The 15,950-nt window shown below is 41.6% G+C and overlaps 1 protein-coding gene across 1 annotated transcript; it reads left to right on the top strand.

Annotated features, from left to right (window-relative positions):
• Positions 1-5,513: 5,513 nt before the first annotated feature.
• On the top strand, positions 5,514-13,303 carry pofut2 (protein O-fucosyltransferase 2; the record flags this gene model as incomplete). Its single annotated transcript, XM_080838631.1, has 9 exons — positions 5,514-5,692; positions 6,133-6,383; positions 8,280-8,424; positions 8,790-8,900; positions 9,061-9,127; positions 9,453-9,578; positions 11,576-11,756; positions 11,958-12,081; positions 13,150-13,303. The coding sequence occupies 9 exons, from the start codon at positions 5,514-5,516 to the stop codon at positions 13,301-13,303; spliced, it is 1,338 nt and encodes a 445-aa protein (XP_080694757.1).
• Between the last annotated feature and the right edge of the window lie 2,647 nt (positions 13,304-15,950).

Raw genomic sequence — 15,950 nt, 5'->3', positions numbered from 1 at the left:
CACTGTATGTAATGGTGTGGGGGTCAGAGTTCACCGAACAATCTGATCCAAATGATTTCCGTTTCTGCCTTACACCAGAGAATGGATTTAGCTTCAGGATAATGTTTTGGTATTAAAGTCTAAATGTAACAACACATTTAAACAACAGTAACCCATAACTGCTGCCTTGTGTGCAAAGCAGGGTTATAAAGCACGCAACATTCTGCCTTTGCTGTGCATGACAGTGAAAAAATAATGACATTAAAGTCCATTATAGGATGTAATTATGTGCAAATCCCCATGCGCACAGCCAAGCTGGCTGCACATGGCGGCTAAATGACAACACCACAACTCGTGGGCATCAAGAGGAGTCTGGATAGAGTAGCAGGACAGGGGCTTTAGACAGTTACAGCCCAGTTTTTTTTTTAGGATCTTGGGGCTTGGCTCAGCCTGAAGCGCTGAGACACTGCATGTCTGAGTGCCAAGGTAAACCCCTGGGAGATGGACTTTTCCACAGCACAGTGTGAGCTCAGCTTGGCTTGACTTATGCACTCCTGAAGTTTTTTTTTTTGGACCTTGGAAAAATCCCTTGCCACTAAACTTGCATTGCTCTAGTCATGTAACTGAGGAAGACAACAGGACAGTAGCAAAGCTACGGGGGCTTGGAAGAGGCACACCTCACGTGCTTTTGGCAACTTGCAGATGATCATCTGTGATTAGAAATTGTGGGAATATATATATAATACAAATGTATTGTATTTGCCAAATCTCAAAACATTGAAAAGCAGAGCAACTACTTTGTTTTGATTTGTTTGACCGCAGACACATTCCTTGTCGATTATACCAGGCAAAAACTGAACTGAACTGAAGTTCAGCAAACTGTCCCTATAATATGTGAAAAATTCTAATGGCAAAAAGTCAGACACTAACTCCTGCATTCCTTCAAAGCGATACAATCTAAAAGGCTGTGTGTACACCAGGTCAAACACATTGACATTTAAAAGGGCACTGGCAGTCCGCCCACCTCAGTTTTAACATCACCGACTACTGTAATGATATGGTCACTTAAGAGTTAGGATGACAGCTTCTGCATTTGTAGCCTGACATCTGTCCAACATCATTGTGATAAACGGTTCTCACCTGGATTGCCTGTCTGCCTGGGGGTGCAATACAAAGATGGATCAGTTTGGGATTCACTGTTCACCTCCACATTTAGAAGATTTACAGTTTGACTTTGAAAGGCTTCATCTTGTTAACGTAGTTGACAATATGTCAGTCCCAAGAATGCAGGAGACAGTACACAGTCTCAAAAATGTAAGACACGACCTGACACATCAGAGTAAAAACTCCACACTTGTGCACATTTTGTGAAGCGGTAGGGTAAAAGCTGGGTTAATCCCTACACACCCCTTGCTCCTCCTGGTACAGGCCCTTATGTTTACAGTGACTGTTGGCCAGCCATGGGCTTCCCCATTACCCATGCATTTTACCCCTATGGAGCTGATACTCCCCCCCCCAAAGCCCGGCCCAGCCCACACAGACACACTCCCGGCCCCTCCCTGTGTTGCCCACGGCTCTATGAGGTGCCGGACGAGAGCAATGATGTGTGGTGTGCATTACTCTCCGTGACAAGCTCACCAGGAGGGCCGTCTCACTTAGCATTGCCGGGCTGTCTTGCCAGACATCTTGGGACCTTAGAGACCATTCCTGGAGGCAGATGTGCTTGAGTGTTGAAAGCATAAGGGGAGAGTTGGTGGGGGTGCTGTGGTAGGCTGTGCTTCTGAACATGATCATGCACGGTCACCACTTGGGAGATACGACATGGAAGACTTTTTTAATTATTATTATTGTGTCATGTTTTCATGTAAAGGTTCCTTGGTGCTTCTAGAATGAATACAAGCGGGAAACACATTATGAAAGAAAATGGGCACACTTTCAATTTTGTGGTGGCAAAAATAAGCCCAACTGGTCAGACGAACAATTCGGCCAGATATTACCACAGAATGAACCTGATGTATGGCGTTACCTACTGTATGTATGGAGTTACCTACATAATGGAGCGTCCAAATTGGAAAAGGAGAGAATTTCAAAGAATACTGACTTCATCTGTGTGTACCTTCTGGATGTGCGTGCATCGTGGGCATTATAAGTGCTTTTGCACAGAGCGAGCCATCCTCGTGTGCAGCCTGTAGTGGGCGTTGGGTGGGCACACTGATGGATGTACCCAGAGCGTGATGCAACCCACACTGGCTCACTTTGCCTATGCATAGCACTCCACTAGAAACACAATACCCTATGCGCTCCTGTGTTCTTCTACCTCCTCACAATGAATGGCTTCTCTAATGGGGTACACTTTTGATCACGAACACATCTAACAGTTCCATACCCAGAGCACAAGAAACATTTGGGGAGATGGTTGTTGTGCAGTTTGACACAACACGGGAGGGGATAGGATTTCACAATGTTCTGAAGTCAGAGAGGCAAAGACGTCTAATACCCGATTTGTGGAGTTGTATTACTGGAAGAAGAATGTCGGTCATGTTTACTTCTAATTCACATCCAGAAATGGAGGTGTGAAAGAGAGGATAAACATATTCTCCATTGCTCTGGGTGAGAGCTAGCGTATTCAGAATTGCCGCAGAATTGCAGCACCTACAGAACAAAACTGTGAACAGCAGTCTCGCAAAGCATATTTTGTGAAATAAATCAGCCATACATTTAGACAATTCCTACTGCATTACTGAGACCAAAAATGTCGCTTTGAATGTATGCAACACTGAAAATCTGGAGATCCGTGGCTAGTGTCTACCACCCCTTCCATACTCTAGTGTGAAAGTGCAAATGGAAGTGAAAAGCAATTGAGAAAAAGCTTCCTTCTCAAGTCAAAAATCTGTTATCTGCTGATGTTGGAGATCAGATATTTCATAAGAATAAAAACATTATTTTTACATCAGTATTAGCATGGTACCCTTTCAATGCCTGCCCTAGACTGTGGCACAATGACAGTGTGGCACCATAGTAGAGTGGCTACCTTTGATAAGCCAAACTATGCAAACACTCAGGCGGCTGCACAGGTGGACTTTCCCCAGCCTATTGGGCAAGCTGAGACAGACAATGTTACCAAAAACATCAACAGTCCCCCTATGCTTTGCTTTGAGCACACTTGATAACACCCATGAACTTCAGTCCATGCCTCGTCATTCAGATAAATATATGGGAAGAGAAAATCATTAAATATGCATGCCTAACCCAATTTGTGTGTTCTTGTGCGTGTACTTTGCTGAGTAGAGATTCCCTTGCATCAAAGTCCCTGTGGCAAGGAAGAGCAGACATGTTCTTGCCTGAACAACCCATACTCTCCTGGGAAAGGATGGGCTACACTGCAATCAAGCCAGTTGCTCCTGACCTAGGGTACGCAAAATGTGCTTCCAAAAGCGAGCAAGGCTATTGAGGTGCGGCGAAATTCAAATGCATTCTACATAAACAAGCCCTTTAAACCACATAACCGCAGTTCTATGTTGGATGCAAATTGAGTCATATTTCCCTGGAGAAAAATATTCAAATGCTACCCAAATGTATCTTTCCCATGACTGACACACGGGCGCATAGGTTGGGAAAACTAGACGAATATGTAGTACATTTCGAATTAAATATTTCTTATCCACTTACATTTAAGTAATTTTCCTTCCTGTCTTTATGAGTACTCAAGTTTAACTTTGCGTTTTCCTGGTAACGGCAAAAGTGAGGCGAGTTGCCCCGTCCCAGTGACGGCTACATCTTTATCAGGGTACAGCTCTTTCCAAACAGAAGTCTACAGACCGAGCCCGTTAAAGAGCATGTTAGACTAACTGGCATCTCAGATGGCACTCGGAGACATAACGTTACACTTTAATACATTTTTTGTTGTAACTTTGAGGTCTGTTGATAAAACTGCAGCAGCATAACAGTAGCCTATACCAACTTTAGGTTGGGTATTTTCACTTGTGTGTCCTCCTACGTATTCCGTTATGGTTACACAATGAAAGCACATGTGCATCTTGCTTGTTCGTCTGTTGATTTGCCAATTAATGTCTTGCTCAACACCACACGTATGGTCAGCAATATCATTCAAGATAAGATATGATTGTCCGTTCTCTACCCACAATTGTAGGGTAGCCAACTTACTTAGTTGTATAAAGGGAATTGTAGTAGATAGGCTACCTTTGTTACACTTGTGTATAAAGGTCGTGCAGACTTGTAGGCTATTGATAATCAGAGATGAAGTGTTGCCTGATAGTAAGCATCTTGTAGCCTACTGCAAAAAGCCATACGCTTGTCACCGCGTGGATTTAGTAAAGTTTCCACTGAATTGTTTAGAAACGCTGGCCTCAGACAAAGACGTTTCTCTATTAGGCTATGTGATCCAGATGTAGCAGAGATGGGTATACAGTCCCTGTTTATTTACTGTACCCTACCTAACTGAGGTAACTCCACAATTGAATTGCCTTATTTGATACTAGGCGAACCTATTTTCTGCAAAATTCTGGTTCTAGGCAGCCAGCACAGCGTGTTACCTGCCTAGTGTCGAAAATTGGCTTCACTGGGCTACTCCTGGGCTTCACTACTTCTCTCCTAGTTAGTTATCAATTCAGCATGCACACAAGCAACATTTCCGAAAACTGGATCCTACAAACTTACAACTTAAATGTCAGGCTATTTGACTGATGTTTAACATCCATTGACTGACAACACCAAACTTTAAAATATAAAGTAACTTGCCTTAATTGTATGCACAAACAACCGCTTCTTTCAATCCACTCTTGAAAATAAATGTAGGATCCAGATGTCACTTCGAAAAAAGTTTTTGATTCCTTTATCCCTTCCCCGGCGTTAACTGAGGGCTATTTCTCCACTAAGAATGAACCAGGACGCGTCTCCCGCCCAGCTCTCCAGGCACTCAGTGAAGCAGTGGAGCGGTCGCGACAGCGGGGACCACGGCTCAGGGAGTGGCTACAGAACTGATTCCACTCCTAAATGGCCATCAATGTTACTCACCTTCTATCACACACAAGCACACTAAGCACGCCCATGATGCTCTCCAAGATGATACTGCTTTACTCAAACATGTGAGCGCACGTCTCCCCCGTGCGTTTTTAAACGATACTGCAGAAAGCTGGAAGCTTTCGTGAACATTAGGAAATGTAAATAAGACTATCACATTTTTGCCACGATGGAGAATTTAAACCTAGAATATGGTCCAGGCTTTTTTTAACGAGCACTGGTTAACGTAGCCCAGGTTGGCTTCCATACCGTCAAATGCCAAGGTAATATGCTTTTGTGATACAGTATTTGAAAGTGGCCTAATTGAAAACGCGTGCAAGACTACCAACTTAAGCGTCGTGCCCATTCACTAGGCCTACCCTTTCTATTTTTTGAAAACCTTTCAAATTGGATGGTGGACCTGTACCAAGTTGTTGAAGTTGCCATGCAACCACTAACGCTTGTCTGCTCTGAACATGTGTTACTTTTCCCGGAAGTACGTGGCTTAGAAAGAAATGGCGGACGGCGGAGGACCTACATTTGCCTTATTTTGGTTGTGCATAGTGTATTGTAACGTTTTTACGCTCGCCTTATTGTCGTTTTCAGTTGTGTCAATCGCTGCATCCGAAACTGAGGATTTTGCTTTTCGTGCAGGAAATTCTGTTAGCCAATCGTCAACTGCAAAGGATCTGCGGTAAGTTACAGCTGCACTGTACAGCTGTTCTTAACATTCGGACGCTGTACATTGTAGATTGCAACCCGAGCATCTCCTACGTAATATTACACACACCCATATCGTTGTAAATGAAATCGCTTTATCGTTATGTAGCACTTCAACAAGATGTCCAACATTCTGCATTCTGCAAACCAATTCATTAACTCTCGTTTTATTCAGATAGTATTATTGACTCATAATATTATAACAATTCTATAGGCAGCATATCATATCCTCTGTACAGGATTGTTGTAATTTCTGCAAGTAAGATTGCAAGTAGGCTTATTCAATTTCAAGTAATGTATTATCTGGTAGAAATATTAAGTCAGAGGCTCAGAACTGTGATACCAGTCTGTGCCTGGGTGGAACATTTTAGTGGTACTTTCACGCTCATAATCATCTTTTCTCATTACTGTTAGGTATTTGCTATATGATGTTAATCCCCCTGAGGGTTTCAACCTAAGAAGGGATGTATACATCCGTATGGCATCTTTGGTGAAAACACTCAGAAAAGAAGGTGACTGGGTGTTGGTGTTGCCACCCTGGGGTCGCCTCTACCACTGGCAGAGTCCTGACATACATCAAGTGCGCATTCCCTGGGGAGAGTTCTTCAGCGTAACCAGCCTTCAGGCCAACGTCCCTGTCATAGAATATGAAGAGTTCATCGCTGGTGAGATATTACTTTAATCTCAACTTGCATCTTGCACTTCTACTAGTACTTAACTTGCTGTTACATTCCCGCACTTTTTTTTCTATTTGTTATGTAAAATAGTATTTATTGTTACACTAGGTTTCCATTGCTCGTAGCTTGACTGTTCTCTCCCTTGTATGTCGCTTTGGACAAAAGCTTTGGCCAACATGTACAAACACGACAGAGCAGAGATGATAATGAAATCACTTTTTTTCAGGATGGACCATGCTGAAATGAAAAAAGAGAGTGAAAAATGTGTAATGGCTTAACTTAATCATTTTAATCTCAAGATTTTAACTGAGAAAGTAGCCCCTCGTATCAGATTTCAATGCCAAATGGAGACAAATGGGTGCATCCAGTGTAAGGCATTTAAGTCGTATATGAGTGATACACTTATAACATTTTGGAGATCACGTCTCTCTGTATAAGCCATTGTTATGGACTTTTGATGCTCTTACTGTATGTACAACCAGGTCTGCTATTGTTGCAACTCAAGTTAATATTTCTTTATAAGCATAAGCACATAAGCCATGATGCTACTTCAATGTGCACTCTTTGATTGTTATCCATTCCACCTTTTGTTGAATTCAGCAAAATTCTCAAGTTCCTCTGGCTGTCTGTCCATCCCGTTTGTGCTCTCAAAGAACCTCTGGTGTTCCTGCACAGTCCTGTCTCTGTAAATGAGCTATACACTATTGCAGCCAATCACCAACAAGGGGCGCTCATCCTCCATTGATGCTTCAGGAGCATGGAAGGGAGGGGTGTGTTTGATTGGCTGTGGAGCTCAAATATCAACAACCTCTCTCCTGGATCGAGGAACATTGTGTATATGCAATAAAGCTAACAACCACAAAACATCTTCAGCTAGTTGAAACAATTATAATGTCTATATCAGTCTAATGATATTTTCTAAGCTAACGAATTAACTAAACATATTATTTTATTTTATTAGTTCTTAGTTAGTTTATTTTCTAAACTAATTACCTTAACAAATGATTGACAGCTATCACTCAACCCGGTCCCACATTTTAGTAGATTTAAACCCGCCTTACCTCTCCCTACATCATGTGCTCTGGCGTAGCTAAGCGTCTCACCTGCTCCTATTTTCCCTCCATTTCACCAGTAGCTCAAAGCTCACATCACCCCTTATCCGTCAGTGGGCATAGGTCATGCCATCTCCACTATAGGAATCCCAGTGTCAGTGGGCATCGCTCATGCCATCTCCACTATAGGCATCTTAGTGTCAGTGGGCATCGCTCATGCCATCTCCACTATAGGCATCCCAGTGTCAGTGGGCATCGCTCATGCCATCTCCACTATAGGCATCCCAGTGTCAGTGGGCATCGCTCATGCCATCTCCACTATAGGCATCCCAGTGTCAGTGGGCATCGCTCATGCCATCTCCACTATAGGCATCTTAGTGTCAGTGGGCATCGCTCATGCCATCTCCACTATAGGCATCCCAGTGTCAGTGGGCATCGCTCATGCCATCTCCACTACAGGAATCCCAGTGTCAGTGGGCATCGCTCATGCAATCTCCACTATGGGCATCTTAGTGTCAGTGGGCATAGGTCATGCCATCTCCACTATAGGCATCCCAGTGTCAGTGGGCATCGCTCATGCAATCTCCACTATAGGCATCCCAGGACCACAGGCGGCTACCAAGCCCCACGTGCTTATTATTAGTGTTCTAAATCAAGCATCCTGATGGGTGAACTAATGAAAGTTGTAGCAGTTGTATACGGTTAATATATGCATAGATACATTACAAGTACAAGTACAATTACCTGTAATCTAGAAAATATATATGTGACGTTGTTACTTTCTGTCAACACTTTTGTCACATTGATTAGATCCGTCTTTCCATATTCCCAGAGTCAGGAGGGCCCTTCGTAGACCAGGTGTTTGTACTGCAGAACTATGCAGAGGGATGGACAGATGGGCAATGGGATGAGAAGGTGGATGAGCGGCCCTGCATTGAGCGTTTCATGTACTCCAAAGACAAGCAGGGGTACTACAGGTAACACCCACCCTCCATACCATCATCTGCTAATTCCAACGAGAATGTCTCAACGCGTGTTGGAACTACAATTTATGTAGCATACCCACTGCACAGACATTATAGTGGCATGGCAATACTTTTCTATCAAAATGATACAAAACTTGTAATCAGGAAGACCAAGTCATTTAAGAGTGTATGTGAGAAAGAGCATTCATGTCGCTAGGTTAATGGTATTGATATTTTAAAAAGTTATATTTTCTCTCCATCTTCAAAGATTTGCTGCCTCTGTCGCTAGGTTAATGGTATTGCCTCTTTGTCCTTAATTAATAATAATAATAATTCATTTTAATTTTAACACACTTCTTCTGTGGTCTGTGCCATAGGGGTTGGTTTTGGGGCTATGAGGAGACTCGAGGAGTAAACGTCACCTGTTTGTCTGCACAGGGCCACGCGTCCGTCTTGGCCCCATTTCTGCAAAAAAATGTTACAGCAACGTAAGTTGTTACCTGACATTCAGATGTCATTATAGATTGGTTCTTATGTAGCTTACACACTGACTATTCACTTTAACTGCATTTTTTTGTTCTATTTTTTTACCACTTGATTGTGTTAGGAGTTAAAAGTTGGAATGATTCTCTGATTCTCTGACTTCAGATCAGTGATGCTGGACAGAGCAGAAACAGTCCTCCATGATCACTATGCTGGAAAAGATTATTGGGATGTAAGTTCATTTAGGAGCATACTTCTGAATATATCCATATTTCTAAAAGATTGGATTTAACACTCTGGATGTTATCTTGTTATCTTTATATTGTTATCCAACATTTTTTACAGCTTCTCAGATCTTCACTACTTTTCCCGTTTCCTTTTCTAATATTAATTCTTGCAGGTTGTCTGTAGTTTTATCTATTGGGACACTTTTAGCCAGTGATACCTTCTCCAAATCCACTTAATTCCTTTAAATGCACCTAAATAGATTAGTAAATCCCCCCCAAATTTTGTCTAATCCATTGCCCCTCCTCTCCTTTTTTTACCCTCTCCTCTAGGCAAGACGAAGTATGGTGTTTGCAAAGCACCTTCGCATCATTGGAGATGATTTCAGAGCCAAGTACCTGAACTCTAGAGATGAGAAAGACCATACTGTGTACAGTGAGGACTGGAGACTCATGAAGGTGGCCATTTTATCTTTATTGATTTCATGTTAACCTATGGTTGTGCTGTGTTTGACGTGAATTTAGTTCATGTTCAGTAGTGGTGGCTTGTGAGCTGTTGTTGTTGTTGTTGTTGTTGTTGTTGTTGTTGTTGTTGTTGTTGTTGCTGCTGTTGTTGTTGTTATAGCAGCAGCAAACTTTACATATGGTATTGTAATAAGGTAACATAAAGGACAATGGCGACACCCTATGGTTAGATGAGGTAACTACATAATGGCACCCATATAAAGTGGAGATTTCCTGCCAACATGCAGATCCAATTAGCTGCAAGTGTAACTGTACCCCCAGCTCTAAGCCGTACGCCACCGGTTGCATACATTTAAAAAATGCTAAAAACGGAGCAAGGGGCTGAGAGGGGGGCGTTTACATTCCAAACATCAGAGTGGATGATTAGGGGACGTAAGCATTCTTTTTTAAATATAAATTTCATGATGTAGACATGTACCAACCAGTTGTCTCTATGTCAGCACCTATGTTGGCCTTGGATGTATTGTAAACATGAGCATTGATGTGTTTCACAGTATATCACAGTACAGTCCTATAATTAAGGGTACAGCTCAAAAAGAATTCAGTGTACAGTACATCTTCATCTCTTCATAGTGGTATAAACGGTACCACTTTAAAGTAAACATAAGGATGATATCAGGATACAGTCTTTTCAATAGCTGAACTTAGTTATTTAATACGTTGTCTAGTGAATAACAGCATGAGCATTGTGACTATATTAGCAAATCATACGGGTGTGGGATTAAACCTACGGATATTGATTCAACATAATAACAGTTAGCAAAACATTGACTCAATATTAGGAATATCAGAAACTGGATTAAACAGGAGAAATGAAGGAATCATCACAGTTCTATCAATTCACAGTTCATATCTAATCTAGACTATGATGTGGTGGACACTGAACTGGAGCCTTTATTGTTTTCCACAAAAAACTAGCAAGGTACATACATCATCTCCTACAAGCATGTGACATGCGTATTAAGGTGACAGCACCCAGAGCCTTTTATACAACTATATAAGATACAATAGCTTGACATATTTAAAGATGTAGGTAGTTTTAGGGTCAAAGCCCAGGATCTCTCTCTCTCCTCGTGGATCCTGAATAAGAAGGTTGACACTGAGGTACCAATGAAATACCTGGGGAAGAAAAAGGACCTGCATGATAAATGAAACAAACATTTACACGATTACACAACAGAACGACAAATAGCAGCTGTTTCAGGAATGGGTCATGTCATCACTGAGGACAGTGAAAAGTTGGTGTGGCAATCGGGAGAATGTGAACCTTGGCATGATTTTTTTTAAAGTGGGCGGAATGTTCTGTCATGTGAATGAAATCTTTGTACCTGCAAAGTGGTCATTTAAAACGAATCTCTTTAGAATGGACAATGAAGTGTGAGTGAATGAAGTCACATTCTACACCATATGTGTGAGAACCAAAAGTATACTTGGAGAAACACCCTTAATGAATAAAGAAACTAATTTAAAAAAAGCACAGAACAGAACTATGAAAACAAGGGTGTTTCAGTAGTCCTGTATAATACGGACTGTAATAGTTCAAATCAAGGGTGATTCAGTAGTCCTGTATAATAAAGACTGGTAGCCATGGTAGCCAGGATTGTTGCCTCTGCTACTAGTTCTGACTGTAACCTCTGCCATACCTCACCCCTCACACCCTCCAGGCAAATGTCAATCATGCATGCAACATAGCCTTGTGTAATATGACCAATGCATTAAGTGAGAATGAGCGAGAATTATTGTCCATTCCAAGAAAAGTGTGTTTTTTTCTTGTATGATTATATGTGGCAAAAACTAAAACTGACTAAAACGTTGGTTGCATTTATAACCCTAACACTAACCCTAGATTTGCATTAAATGGCATGGTGTTGTATTTATTGTTAAGAGTTTAAGAAGAATATTAACACTTTTTTTTCATACAATCTATGCAGGCCAAGCTAGGCAGTGCGACGGGTGGCCCATATCTAGCTGTACATCTCCGAAGGAAAGATTTCATCTGGGGACACAGAGAAGATGTCCCCAGCCTCAAAGGGGCTGTGAAGAGAATCCGTAGTCTCATGAAGAAGCACACCCTAGAGAAGCTCTTTGTTGCCACGGATGCTGATGAAGAAGGTATTCTATTGTTTTAGTTCCTGTTTGCATTTTGGAGGTCAATCCAGTTTTTTGTTGCTATATGTAGGCATGTGAATAGGAACTATACACTGTACATATATGTTGCTGGTTAGTTAGGGACATATTTAAAAGCATTTCTCCATTCTTTGTATGGATGGTCTTTAAATAATTGATTATTTTACCTAATTTTGGTTTTGGCAGAATTGGCCAAGCTGAAGCAGATGTTGCCAGAGATGGTGCGCTTTGAGCCTACCTGGGAGGACCTGGAGCTCCTCAAAGATGGGGGTGTTGCCATCATTGACCAGTGGATTTGTGCCCATGCCAGGTGCAGTGTTTAACCATGCTCAGCATCATTACTTTATGAAGTTTTTATTGTTGATATGTCATATGGTGTTTGTCAAAGTTTTCTTTTTTCAAAAAGTTTATTTACAACTTATATTATATGAGTTGTTATTAAACTTCCTTTGAAATGCATACGTCATTATTTGTAGGAGAAGCAGTCGTAAGAATTAGACAATTCATCTTGGGAATGGGGCAGGTGACAGATCAGTCAAACTAAATGTAAATAAGTAATGTTGCATTCATGATTGACATTTGCATGGAAGGTGTGACGGGTGAGGTTTGGCAGAGGTTACTGGCAGAATTAGAAGCAGAGGCAACAATCCTGGCTACCATGGCTACCAGTCTAGATAAAGCAGTAGGTCATATGAATTAGACAATTCATCTTGGGTATGGGGCAGGTTAAGTCAAACTACCTGCAGTTACGGACCAGTCAAACTTAATGTTAGTATTGTTGCATGCATGATTGACATTTGCCTGGAGGGTGTGAGGGGTGAGGTATGGCAGAGGTTACAGTCAGAACTAGTAGCAGAGGCAACAATCCTGGCTACCATGGCTACCAGTCTTTATTATACAGGACTACTGAATCACCCTTGATTTTAACTATTACAGTCCTTATTATATAGTACTTCTGAAACACCTTTGATTTTAACTATTGCATTTCTTGGTCATGAAGTTTTTCTGTTTTCATTGTTTCTGTATTCATTAAGGGTGTGTCTCCAAGTTTACTCTTGGTTCTCACACATGTGGTGTAGAATGTAACTCGTGTTTTTCATCAGACTTCATTCTCCAGTCTAAAAGGACTAGTTGTAAATTTCCACTTTAAAGGTATCAAGATTTAATTCACATGACGGAACATTCCGCCCACTTGAAAAAAATCATGCCAAGGTTCACATACTTCCGATGCCAGTCCATGCCAACCTTTTCACTGTCCTCCTACAGAGTGATGACATGACCCACTCCTGAAACAACAGATATTTGTTGTCTATTGTGTAATTGTGTTAATGTTTGTATGCTTGTTTCATTTATCATGCAATTCCTTTTTCTTCCCCAGGTATTTCATCGGTACCTCAGTGTCAACCTTCTCATTCAGGATCCACGAGGAGAGAGAGATCCTGGGCTTTGACCCTAAAACTACCTACAATCGCTTTTGTGGCGACAGTGAAACAGAATGTGAACAGCCAACACACTGGAAAATAGTATACTGACTGTATTTTATGACAGTGGACAAGGAGTGCCAAACAGTGTTTGAATTTATTACTTTTTTTGTAAATACATTGAAATATTACAGTCGTGTTGTCTCTTATAATTAAATAAAACTTTTGTAATTACAAACGTGTACGCCTTTGCACTTGGCCGTTTGGGTTTACTGTTAAAGGTGCTGTCCACGATTCTAAAGAAAGGTTGTTTATATTTTAGCTCCACAGCCAATTCAATTACAACCCTCCTTTCCATGGTCCTGAAGAAACGTGTTGGTTGGCTGGAACTGTATACGTCTACCCTATAAAGAGCCAGGATTGTGTACAAAAGCCTGAGTTTTTGTGAGTGCACACACTGAACAGACAGATAGAGGGCTATGAGGAGCAATTTGATACATTTATGCCGCTACTTTTGAATATGAGTTTGTGACGATGTGCCGTCACTACAGATGAGTATGTGCTCTGACTGCCATGCCATCAAGCCTGGCTCTTTGGCATTGCGGTCAGAGAGCTTGTTTGGCACCCTGTAGCCCGGGTTCAAGTCCGGGTGGGGTGACTATGCTCTCCCTTTGGTACAGAGTTTTACTGCTATTCACATTACTAGCAACAGAAACACAATTCTGAGAAGTCACTTTGAGATTATGCTAAATTTGGACCAAACACATGTCAAGAGCCCACATCCTATGGTCACAGGCTTAATGCTTGGGCTTGATATGCCTACTGTAGTTATCTTTAAGAATATCAGGTTTGCAAATCTTGATGGAAGCTAGATTACATAAGAACTGACTCAGAGGCTGAGAATTATGTACGTGGTGATCACAGATACAAAAATGATAAGCAACGTTCAACGAGTATGTGCAAGAGGCACACACATGATGCATCCTTCTGTTAGTAATGGAATAGGGTGGGATTATGATTAAAGACAGAATCCAGAGAATAAAGGCACCGACAATTTGTTCAAGTGTATGTTTTTCCTTGTCGTTCGAATTAAATTTAAATACGTTAAAAAGATAAGCCAGAAACAAAGACAATTAACAAAGGTGACTATTCATTTGGATTTTCATTCTCAAGGGACTAGTTGTAAATTTCCACTTTACAGGTAAGAATTCATCCACATGACCGGACATTCTTTCCACTAGATAGACTTCATTCCAAGGGTCACATGCTCCCGATTGCCACACCATGCCAAATTATTCACTGTCCTCCCACACAGTGATGGCATGGCCCACTCCTGAACCAACGGCTATTTCTTGTTCTGTTGTGTATTCGTCCTTATGTTGTATGCTTGTCTAAATTATTATGCAATTTCTTTGAATCCCGCTTGGGATCACTCGGAAAAAAAGGGGCTGCTGTTCAACCTGTTTGTCTGGCAAAGTTACGCGTCCTTATGGTTCATCATTTTAACAAATAGAAAAAATTATTAGAACTAGGCCCAAACTACAGTGCCTCAGCCATCAATCGGATGAACTGTCTGATACATTCAGGTCTGACCTGGTTTTATTTTCTGAGGTTAAGAATTAATTATTATGTTGGTAATTATAAGATGCAGAATGAGCAGTGTTAATACTATCCAGTGTTAATACTATCCAGTGTTATAACTGTCCAGTGTGAACCATCAGCTGTTGAGGTCTATCTCCACCTCCTCCAGATAGACATCCCTCAAATTGCTGAAGAGCCAGCACAAGTGCCTGTGTTTCCTTTTCTACAGTGGAATAAACTCTGTGATGTTTCTTCAGCTTCTTAGAGAAGTATGCCAAAGGTTTATCAACCCCACAACAATCAGCCTGAAGCAGTACTGCTCCTACATCACACGCATCTATAGACAGTTTAAAAGTTCCTTACAAATCCAGATAACTGAGTACAGGCTCACTAGACATAATAGGTTTAGAGCAGACTGACATCTCTCCATCTAGAGAAACCTGACCCGAAGTTGGGGACAAGCTTCCTATAGAACTCACACATGCCCAGCACTCACATCAACTGCCTGTAAGTCTGTGGAGATGGGACATCAACAATGGCCTGAATCTCAGCATCCCTCAGCCTCACGGGCCCCTAGCCCACCAGGTGTCCATGGTATGTGACCTGCCATTTCCCCAGCTCACATCTGGGCAGACTTACCACCTGGCTAACCTTTTCAATTCTATCAAATAACTTTCTAATATAACCTATGTGCTCTATCATCGAAGCTCTATACATGACCAAATTGCAGTGGTGGGTAGTAACGCGTTACAAGGAACGCAAATGAGTAAAGAAGTACATTTTTCGGGTAACGAGAACTTTTTGCGTTCCTTTATAAAGTCTGCACTTTTACTCTTACTCGAGTAAATATTTGAACTAGAATTCTACTCTTTACTCAGTTACATTTCCATTGTGCTTTCATTAAAATGAGTATTGTGATAAAAGTACACATATCTTTGTTTACTGGAATACAAGCAGCATACACGGCAACCAGAGGGTAAAAACGGAGAGGTCAGTTAGCTATGCGTTATCGACGCGCCCTCCACAGGTTGCAACATTGTTGTCATTTCATAGCCGCGCAGGAGACAACTTCAGGTCGACCGTTACGACTATAACTTTAATCGCCGCCACTATGGATGAAAAGATGGACGAAGCTAGCGTTACTACTGGTCCTCCTGACAGTCCTGGGGCAGCCCCC

This window comes from Sprattus sprattus (assembly GCF_963457725.1).
Source record: "Sprattus sprattus genome assembly, chromosome: 5".
NCBI lineage: Eukaryota > Metazoa > Chordata > Actinopteri > Clupeiformes > Clupeidae > Sprattus > Sprattus sprattus.
Note: the sequence above shows the minus strand (reverse complement) of the source record. Positions and strands in the feature narration are given on the sequence as shown.